Source organism: Protobothrops mucrosquamatus, unplaced genomic scaffold, assembly GCF_001527695.2.
Source record: "Protobothrops mucrosquamatus isolate PMUCROS unplaced genomic scaffold, P.Mucros_1.0 scaffold2691, whole genome shotgun sequence".
In the NCBI taxonomy this organism is placed as follows: Eukaryota; Metazoa; Chordata; class Lepidosauria; order Squamata; family Viperidae; genus Protobothrops; species Protobothrops mucrosquamatus.
In genome coordinates, this window is record NW_015388737.1 from 73,875 (window position 1) to 84,515 (window position 10,641).

The window sequence follows — 10,641 nt, forward strand, 5'->3', positions numbered from 1 at the left end:
ACACCAGTGTACTTTTCTTGGTTTTCACTTTATTATTATGGTTTGTGAGTTCAGCTTAATGTGTTAGTTAGTATTTCCAGAAGCGTGGCACAGCTGTAGATCTGCTTGGGAGAGGATGGGTTGAACAATGGTGGAGGCCAGGCAGTACTCTGACCCCAACTAAACAGTGGCTTAATCCAACAATTTGTGGCTAATTCAATAGACAATGGTTAAGTAACCAGTGCTTGCGTAACAGCCAAGCAATAGGAGGCTAGCAAAGAGGACGCCCATCCACCGCAGGCAGGAGCTAACTTGAGGATCAACATATCACCCAAACTTCCACAGTCCCCTCTCCAGATGCTGCTGTGCAAGGACAGGACGTGTCCCCATTGTCCACCTGCAGTTCCGCCTTCAGGTTTGTGCAAAGCAGCCGCTGGCTCAGCTCTCGGCGAGGCGGCAGGGAAAGACCCAGCCCGGCGGTCCCCTTAACCGGCCGCGGCCTTTGCTTGGAGCCGGGCCGTAAAGCAAAGAGCCCCAGGGCCGCGGGCATCTCCGGATCCAGGCTTCTCCCGATCCCGCCAGGCAAAGCGCAGCGCCGGCTCCTTCGGCCAGGGCCACTGCCGGCCGCGGCCCAGCCCGGGCGGGATCTCCGCTCCGAGAAGCCCCGCCGCGCAGGGGAAGGCGCGGGGAGGTCGCTCTCGGGGCGGGGGCGAGGGACCGGGCTGGGGGCGCCAGTCTCGGGGAATTGGGGGGGTGGCGGGCCCGGGAAGCGGCTGGGAGGGGAGCTCCCCCCGCAAGGCCCGGGGCCAGCGCGGTGGTTTGGGGGCCATCTGGGCCCGAAGCCTCTCAAGGCGCGGGGGGGCTGGGAGGCGCCGGACTGCAGCCCCGCGCGAGAGCGGAGGGGCTTCGGGTCCACGGGGTGGGGGGGGGCGAAGGGGCCGCTCTCTGGGGAGGGAAGCCCCGCCGGGGAGGGTCCGCGCCCGGGGAGCGGCGGGGCGTCTCCGAGCCCGGCCGAGGTGTCCCGGGAGCCCAGGGCACCGCCGTGGGAGCCGGGCCAGCCCGGCTCTTCCTCCCGCTGGGCTGGGCGAAGGAGCCCCTTTCCAGACGGGATCCGGTCGGTGGAAGCGCTGCGCCCCTTTGCACCCCGGGGGCCGCGGAGGCGGCGTGGCCGGTGGGTCCCCGGTGGCGCGCCGCCTCCGGAGATGCCGAGCCGAGGAGCGGCTTCCTCGCCGGGGCTCCGGCCGGGGCTGCAGGCGCCCGGGCCCGGTCGGCGGGCCGCTGCTTGACCCGGGCAGCCGAGGGCCGTTTCGTCCGAAGCTCCTCCGCGAGCGGCTTCCCCGCTTCGGCTGGTGGATCTGCCGGGGCCGCCGCCTCTTCGCCTTTGTCTCTCGCCTTCGAGGCAGCGTTTCAAGAAAGGGGAGGCAGAATGTCCCAGGTCTGCAACCGTGGAAAAAACCAGCGCACCGCCCCTTGTCCAGGGGCAAAAACGGGCGCTTGGCGGAGCCCCGCTTCAGCCAGTCTCTTCCCCGGGCAAGGACGGCGGCGGCTGCCTGGGGTGGCGCGGGGAAGGAGGGCGGTGGTCCTGGCAGGGCCCCTCGCTCACTTGAGGAAGAAGCGCGTCTTGCTGTCCCCGATCAAGAACCTGGAGGAGGAAAGGAGAGAGCCGTGGGACCAGGAGGCCTGGCGGGAGGGAGGCGGCCCACCACCCTTGCCGCTCTTTCTCTGGGCAGGGGGGAGCTGGAACCGGACAGCCGGGGTGTCCTACGCTGGCAACTTTAAGGAAAGCTGGCTGGGAAATTCGGGGGGGGGGTTGAAATCCACCAGTCTCAAAGTTGCCAAGGTTGGAGACCCCGGTGGCTGCACAGCCTGCTTTGTTTTTTCTCTCTCACTGAAATTGTTCTCCCTTGTGCCGCCTACATTTTAGGATTTTTTTTTTCTCCTGCCATTGTTCTGAGTTTATTCTGACATCCGTGTTATGATCTGACTGCGTTTCATTTCTCTAAAAATCAAGAACTTCCAAGTCTCCACTTAACCCGGAGCCCACCCCAGGAGAGCTGCTCCTCTTGGGCCACAGACAGCCTGGAACAACCGGGCTGGGCAAAAGGCCTCCGCACAGAAGGCAAGAATGCTGAAGGGCCCCTCAGTTCCACCCCAGAAGACCCGCAGGTTGCTTCTAGAAATCAGTCCACATCGTCCTGATCATCTGGCGATATTGGACACCCAAAACAGTTCTGGCTTTGACTTGTCCCTCCACATTTGGAGTCAAATATTTGCCGGGTTGGGGTTGTTGGGTTTTTTTTTTTGGTAGGAGAGGAAATTTCTGACATCCTGTTCATCTCCTCCTCCCTCAGTTTTGAGAAAATTATATCTTCTCTTTGCTCTGTTCCAGTCCTGGATTTGTCTTTTCTTGTGCCTATATTTGTCTTGTTCCAAAAGATCTGAGCTCATCTTGCTCATCTGGTGGCGAAGTGGCTAGAGTGCAGCACTGCAGCTACTTCGGCTGACTCCCGGCTGCCGGCAGTTTGGCAGTTTGAGTCTCACTGGCTCAAGGTTGACTCGGCCTGCCATCCCTCCCAGGTCAGTAAAATGAGGAGCCGGATTGTTGGGGGGCCCATGCTGACTCTGTAAACCGCTTAGAGAGGGCTGTAAAGCACTGTGAAGCGGTAGGTAAGTCTAAGTGCTATTTCAGTTTCAGCAAGATGCACATCTCATCTTAAGCTCCTTCCTGGTTTTGCCTTCTACTTAAGCACCCTCCTAATCAAGCTCACTCTGCTTTGGCCAGATGTGACTTCTGCAAGAGATCTGCCACAATCCATCATCCAGATAACTCAAACCATAATGCCAGAAACCAAATCTCTTCCCTGGTATAATCTCTAAAGTCAATCTTTTAAAAAGCCAACCCAGTCCAAGAACTGAGATCACATGAAGTGTCAATACCACTTCATAATGACTTGGTAAGACCAGACTTGGAACACTGCATCCAGTTTTGGTCACCACGATGTAAAAAATATGTTGAGACTCTAGAAAGAGTACAGAGAAGAGCAACAAAGATGATCAGGGGACTGGAGGCTAAAACATATAAGGAACGGCTGCTGGAATTGGGTATGTCTAGTTTAATGAAGAGAAGGACTGGTGGTGGCATAATAGCAGTATTCTAATATTTGAGGGGCTGCCACAAAGAAGAGGGAGTCAAACTATTCTCCAAGCACACCAGAAGGCAGGACAAGAAGCAACAGATGGAGACTAGTCAAGGAGGGAAGCAACCTAGAACTAAGGAGAAATTTCCTGACAGAACAATTAATCAGTGGATCAATTTGCCTCCAGAAGTTGTGGGTGCTCCAACACTGGAGGTTTTTAAGAAGAGATTGGACAACCATTTGTCTGAAATAGTATAAGGTCCCCTGCTTGAGCAGGGGGTTGGACTAGAAGATCTCAAGAGTTGGAAGGGTTCTGTTATTCTGCCTTTTCCATGCTGAATCTAGCTCACATTATCCTTGATTGAATATCATTTATGGCTAAGCCTGCTGCACAAACCTAGCCTGTCTGGTTAATTTATGATACCAAAGTCAGGCACTGCCTTTCCTCGCATCTCACTTGCATAAGGGAGGAAGAAGGTTGGTGATAGAATGACAGTGAAAGAACTCTCTGCGTAAACAATCTGGCCTCTGGGTTTGTTCCTGTGGTAGAATCTCCAGCTAGACCAGGGGTGGGGAACCTTGGCTCTTTTATGACTTGTGGACTTTAACTCCCAGAATTCATGAGGCAGCTTGGAAACCTCTCTCCCCTCAGCGTGGCTGGCTCAGGAATTCTGGGAGTTGAAGTCCACGAGTCATAAAAGAGCCAAGGTTCCCCACCCCTGAGCTAGACTGAAGGGAGGTGTTAAGAGGGGGGCAGGTTTGGAGTCCTTGCACTGCAGGGAGCAGCACAGCCTGATCTCCCCCAGAATCCCTGGAGCCTTATCTGTCCATTCCCAGGGGAACGCAGTCAGTCTGGCGAGATTCATGTAACAGAGATGAAAGTCTTTGAGACCATTCACGAGTGGTTCAGGCTGTTTTCACTGACCATACCCGAATGGAGGGCTGCTAAAACATCTTGACTTCTCAGAGCATTTACAGATGTTCTCTGGACTCCAAATCCAGCACTCCTCCGGAGTACATGCCATCACCATGTGGGGATGCAAGGACAAGGTTCCCATGACCAGCGTGGGCACAGGCTGACCTCTGGCTTTTGAATGGCACACAGGCCAGATTTTAAAAAGTTGGCATAGTCAGGCAAAGCCACATGTTACTTGTAAACATAATTGCAATGAGATTAATTAAAAGCTAACGGGATTGCTTCCCATGTGTTGCCTTATTTATGCCTTCTGTCATATTAAAAACTTTGGGAGACCAAACAAGCAGTTGAGAAGCAACAGGCAGCCTTGAAGCTTTGACGCGCCCATTCCTGACATGGGCCAAGATGTCACTGATTCAGTTCTATGTGTGTGTGTTTCTGGCCTGGCCTGGCTTGGACCTACCAGGACTAAATGTGGGGTCTCCTGCATGCCAAACACTTCCTCATTCTCGTTCTCCACAAACCAGGGATCCTTTAAGATCTCAGACACTCTGCCTTGGAAGTTCCATTGACTGTTATTCAGGAATCACTGCTGATAGACTCGATTAATCCTGAGTCCTGCTCCAGCCAAGGATCCAACTAGCCCAGCCGGGCAACCCCTTGAAGTGGCACTTGCCTGCTGGAATGAGGTCCCCCCCCTCCAGATCTGTACAGCTCCCCCCCCAGGGCATTCCGAAAGGCCTTGAAAACCTGCCACGTACCTTATCAATGCGCCCACCAGAAGCGCAGCCCCCATGGGGCCCACCCAGTACACCCAGTGATAGTCCCAGTGGTTGGCAGCCACTGCAGGGCCAAAAGCTCTGGCTGGATTCATGCAGGCTCCAGAAACGGCTCCCCTAAACAGAGAAGAAAGATTGACAGAATGAAGGCGCCACTCCCAGTAATGTTTTCAAAGCTTCCGGATTCTCCATTCTGGGCAAAGAAGCCCCCTAGAGGCACCTTCTTTGCCACCCCTTTTATCCTCACTGGGTGCAGTTAATTGGCAATACTTACAATGCCCCCACCCCAAGACATTCACCAAGACAAGTCCAATTCCAGTTGGGCCAACAGGCCAACGCATGCAGGTCTCCCCCGGGTACACTGAAGTGACATGGAAATAACTAGAACATGAGCGTCCAGGGACAAGCAAAGGACTCCGGGAGGGGAAGGGCTGCTTCAGAGCATGTTCCAATTGGTCTTTAGAAAAGCAGCAGGCAAGCACTGCAGGGCGAGTTGTTTTTTCTGGATGGCTAGAAACAGAACACACACACACACCATACCCCACACACCCCACACACACACTGGCCAGTGGGTGGGCAACTGTCATGTTATTCTGTTATTCTGAAAGAAGCAGCAGACATTCCCAGGGATTTTGCCCTGAGGCGCCAACAATTTAAGGGGGGGGGGGGATACTCTGATATGGATCTGTAAGGGAAGATGCCAGTGGGCAATGGGCCATGTCTATCAGCTGAGTCAACGTCAGGACGAGAGCCACCCAGGGTTTCCAGGACCCCTCCTTGGAGGCTACCCTCTTGCCTCCACTTGCTGATCTCTGTAGACAACAGCTGGGGAAAATTACTTAGCAGCTAAAGTGCAATTTAAGCACACAGGGGCCATCTGTGGTCTCTCTTATTTTTATCAGTTGATGGGCGTTCTTCTCCCTGATTGCTGGTAGGACAGGACTGAAACTTCCTCCAGACAAAACCTCAATGATGATGGAGAGATGCTGAGTTTGGATGCTTCTGGGCATGAAGGGCCCAAGTGCCCAGTCGGGCACCCTGGATCCTAGTAGCTAAGAGTGCCAGGGACAGGGTTCTTCCCCAGGCAGGCCTGAAGAGCTGTTTCTGCCCACCCTAAGCCCCCCCCCCCCGCAAGCCACAGGGCTCTGTCCGTCAGCCAGGCAGTGGAGCTGTCCAGCAGGTCAGGAGGCCCTGCAGCCTCACGAGGGAGCTGGCCGGCTACCGTGTGTAATAACAGCAACGCTGCTTCCCTCCTGCGTCAAATTTGGGTTGCAAATGGCAGCCTGGTTTCAGAAGATGCCCAGGCAAGCTCATGAGGGCGAGTTTTATCTCCTTGTGCTTTCCACAGGCTACATTCCTTCCAAAATGGACCTTAAACCCCCAGGGAGCAGGGGCGCTCCAGGGTGTTGGTAAGGGCTCAGGATCAGCCATCGTGGGCCCCAGTCTTCCCTCTCCCAAAGGCCCTGGTTGTGCTGAGCATGTGTGCAGTTATTTCTTTCATCTGCCAATGTTTTTATATCCGTATTCTGAGATGTGGAAATGCTACAAGTCCACCTATCTTGAAACCAGCTCTGCCCCTGCCTGTCTTCCAGAATGGAAGAAACACCTTTTGGCTTAGGTAGAGAAGTGAGGGCACATGGTATGTAATCTGTACCTGTGTTAACATCTGGGACTGTTGGGAGGGAGAAGGGGAGTGAAGGAGGATGGAGATGGAGGTGACCCACACAAATAGGTAGTAATATAATGTTGCTCTTTTTATTTAATATTTAATATGGCAGATGTTTTTGTTTTGCAGAAGGGGGCTGTTAATATCAATGGGAACAAATTTTGTGGGCAATGGATTGCATTTTTTTCAAACCAAGTCAAAATCTCTTGTCTGAAAATCCTATAAAGGAGGAGTCCCCAACCCCAGGCCCTGGTAAGAACTGGGCCAAACAGCAGACCCGACTGTAAACTGAGCATGCAAGAGATCTAGATTGCACACTCCTCCTCCTCCTCTCCCCACCTCCAGGTCCATGGAAAAATTGTCTTCCATGAAACTGGTCTCTGGTGTCAAAAAGGTTGGGGACCACTGCTATAGAGCAGAGGTATTGAGGCAGTAGAATGGGTATTGCATCAGCAAAAGGAAGCCTTTGGATAAATTTTTGTGGAGCCTTCCTGGATCTCTCCAGAGCTGGGTCTCTGCTCCCCCTTTTAAAGACAGTTGTAAGAAGCATTTCAATAGCAGAAAATGTTGATGCAGGAGACGGGGCTTGCCGTTGGGCATTTGTGCAGAAAGAACTTCTTCCTGGACCTGGGCAGAACCTTCTACCAGCCTTCTGGCCTACTCACCCAGCCAGGATGTCCACGGTGACGGTGAAGCCAATGCAGAAGGGTGCCAGTGGACTCTTGGTTTTCTCATTAATGGCCCCCATGCAGACAGCCATCACCAGGAACATGGTCATCACAATCTCCCCCACCACAGCAGCTGGGAGCTGATGATCTGAGGTGATGGCCGTGAAAGCTGCTCCTGTGGCATTTTCATATCTCTCCCATTCTGTGGTCACCTGAGACAGACATCAAAGAGGGATTACCCCAGACTGATAAATCTGGACTAACCAAGCACACAGAAACCTGGCTCAATAGTAGTAACTTTGAGAAGGATCTCGAAGTCCTAGTGGACAATCACTTAACTATGAGCCAGCAGTGTATACGGCAGCTGCCAAAAAAGCCAACACAATCCTAGGTTGCATTAATAGAATCAAAAAAAGAATCAAAATAGCGTGAAGTATTAGTATCACTTTACAATACCTTAGTAAGACCACACTTGGAATGTTGCATCCAGTTTTGGTTACCATATTATAAAAAAAATGTAGAGACTCTGGAAAGAGTACAGAGAAGAGCAACAAAGATGATTAGGGGGCTGGAGGCTAAAACACAGGAAGAACCACTGCAGGAATTGGGTTTGTCTAGTCTTGTGAAAAGAAGGGCTAGGGGGGACATGATAGCATGAGAGGGACTTGAAGCCACAGCTGGATATGGAGGCAGACATTCCCCCCTCCCAGCCTTCCTTGCATCTCCTTTGGCAAGCAAGGAGGGTCAGCAGGAAGGACATGTTCAGAAGCCAAACATCCACCAAGACATCCACTTTTCTGCCCACCGTATTAGCTGACTCTGGTTCTTCTGGGGGGGAGGGGTCACGTGGGAGATCTGCCATGGGTTGGACACCTCCTCCTAAACCCTGTGAGACTGGACTGAGGTTGCCATAACTAAAGATGAAGCAGTCATGTAAGCAGAGAGGATGAAAAGCCAGAAATGTTGTCTAAAAGATTGTTTGGGCAGGCAGATAAAGAAGAAAATAAATTGGTAAAGAAACAAAAGAAAAATGTCACCTGAACCAGTTAAAGGAAGTTGAGCACGTGGTTAAACTCCCACCACCACCACCACCACCAATCCCTTCAGTGGCTACCAAATGTATAAGTAAACAAAGCAGAAGTAGCTGCCAATCTTGTGAATCACCGAAGGAAGGACTTGGGGGGGGGAAGGGTCCTGAAGCCCCCCACTCTTTGAGTCATCTTTGGATCCAGACTGGGCAGCTCCTGTCCCTCTGGCTAGTGCCTGCCAGCCAAGTGGAGAAGGATGTGGGTAAAATACAAGAGTATGCTTGTGTGTGTGAGGAAAAGCAAATGAACAGTGTAAAGAGTACCATAAAGTGTTGGTGTTCCTTTAAATTCACTGGGTCTTTGTGTATTTCAGAGAACCGATTGTGCCTCAGTGTTCATTGAAAGTGATTTGTGTGCATCCTTAATTATTTCCTGGCTGTTGACCAGCGTTTTGTGCCTTGTTTGCTCTAGCCACAGCTCTCTGGAATGCCCAGGTAGAAAGCAAAGGGTGGGGGGGAGGTTACAAGATCTGCATGCCTCAACAGGCTGTGAGTGAGTGACCACAAGCCGAGCCTGGGAGCGCATGGAACACCACCCAACATCTGCCATAGTCTCTGCTCTCCACCTGCAATGGTATATGTGAGAGTGGCCTTGGGAGACAGGGCAACAACAACCAAGGAGAAAATCAGATAAAAAGCAGCTGAGCCCAGAGTGGGAAAGTGGAAGTGGAAACATCTCAGAAGGGACCCTCCCTCGTTTCTTAGGCTGTAAAAGGGTCCAGGGAAAAGACGTGCAATACATTCAGACTTGCAATATTCTGTTAATGTAATCTTACAATAAAGTAGAGTTATCTCATCTGGTCTAGTCTACCTTGTAAGGCTGGCACCTTGCACCCCAAGTGTTCTCCCCTTCCCAATCCTCTGCCATACCTTAGCCAGGCTAGCTCCAATCATTCCCCCGCAAAATTGGGAGATCCAGTACGGAATGACCATCACCATGTTCAGCCCACCAACGAGCCAGGCCCCCAGGGAAACGGCAGGATTGTAGTGGCCTCCGCTGCAGGCAGAGAGTGGGAAAGAGAAATGTTTGGTCAGAGGGAAGTTGGCAGAAAAGGGGTGCTGGATCACCCCATTGCCTGCTGGCAGGGAGCAAAACTCAAGAAATTTGGAGGAGGAGACTTCAGCCACTGTGACATGGAAATGTTCCCTTTCTTGGGCCTCTTCTGGCTTCATTCGGTGACAAGAATCGGTGGAACCTCCAAGTCCACTTTCTGACTTGTGTGAGACTCAGATATAGCTTGTACTAGATTTTGCTTCTGCCATTGTTGGTCTTGCCTCATCCTGCCCTTATATGCAGAGTTGCTTTGGGTAGCAAGATGGATGGCACATAAATTTAATAATAAACACAAAAAAGCAAACTAATATTTACACCTTTCCAGGGCACGAGGAGGGCCCCAGTCCAGGAGTGAGACAGGCTTAGGTCGTCCTTCGCCCTGTCAATAGCATTTGCCCCCACACCCCAGCAGCTGCGAAGGGGGCCTCCCCATGTCTAAAATCTGGCCTGGTCAGCCATTCAGTTCCTTGGAGGGAAGGCAGGAGACTGGAATGGCTGGGGGAGAGCGATGCAGAGAAAGAGAACCGAGATTGCAGCCCTGTCAATCAGCGTTTCTCAACCTTATCAAGTTGAAGATGGGTGGACCAACTCCCAGAATTCCACAGCCAGTAAAGATGTGGAATTCTGAGAGTTGAAGTCCACCCACCTTCCACTTGCCAAGGCTGAGAAGCAGTGATCTGGAGGATGGGTCTGCCTGAATTCAGCTGAGCCCTCTTCCTCCTCCTGCGGTGTACTCTAGCTCCCTCCATTGCTCCTTCATGGATGACTCGCCTCCTTGACCACATCCCCTGGCCAAACCCCACGGCTGCCCCTTCCTTCACCTGATATTCCCCAAGATGGCAATGGTGAGTCCCAGTGCCAACCCGTGAGCCAAGGCCGGCTGCAGCCTCCCGGTGCCCTCTGAGTTCTCGATGACCGAAACGCAGCCGATGTAGATGAAGAAGGCCGAGCCCACCAGCTCCCCGATGCAAGGCTGCAGGTAGCGCTCGTACCAGTGGGGCTGGGCCGGGACGCGCTTGCTCTCCAGCTCAGGGTCTTTGAAAGACATCCGTCCAAACTCCACGTCGGACATGGCTGGCCGATTCTGGAAGACAAAGATTATGCCCTGGTATGCAAACACGTTCCCTGCCAGCCAGATCAGGCGGGTGGAGGTTGACCCTGGAATGTGACAATGGGGCCTTAAAGTTTGTCATTCCCCAGAAGGCCACCTTGTTCTGAGTGGGGTGAGGCTTTGGCAGAGCTGTGTGCCCATTGTCCTCTTTACCCACCTCTGGCAACAGGCAGGGAAATCAAACCCACAACCACATCACTCTTGTCAACGCTGCAGCCAGCCAGGCTGGTCAGATGAAGATCTC

General features: G+C 52.7%; 1 protein-coding gene across 1 annotated transcript; it reads right to left on the reverse strand.

Annotated features, from left to right (window-relative positions):
* Positions 1-1,578: 1,578 nt before the first annotated feature.
* On the reverse strand, positions 1,579-10,358 carry AQP8 (aquaporin 8). Its single transcript, XM_015825565.1, has 5 exons — positions 10,108-10,358; positions 9,103-9,229; positions 7,143-7,357; positions 4,794-4,928; positions 1,579-1,621 (listed from the first exon to the last, which is right to left on the reverse strand). The coding sequence occupies exons 1-5, from the start codon at positions 10,356-10,358 to the stop codon at positions 1,579-1,581; spliced, it is 771 nt and encodes a 256-aa protein (XP_015681051.1).
* Positions 10,359-10,641: the final 283 nt, after the last annotated feature.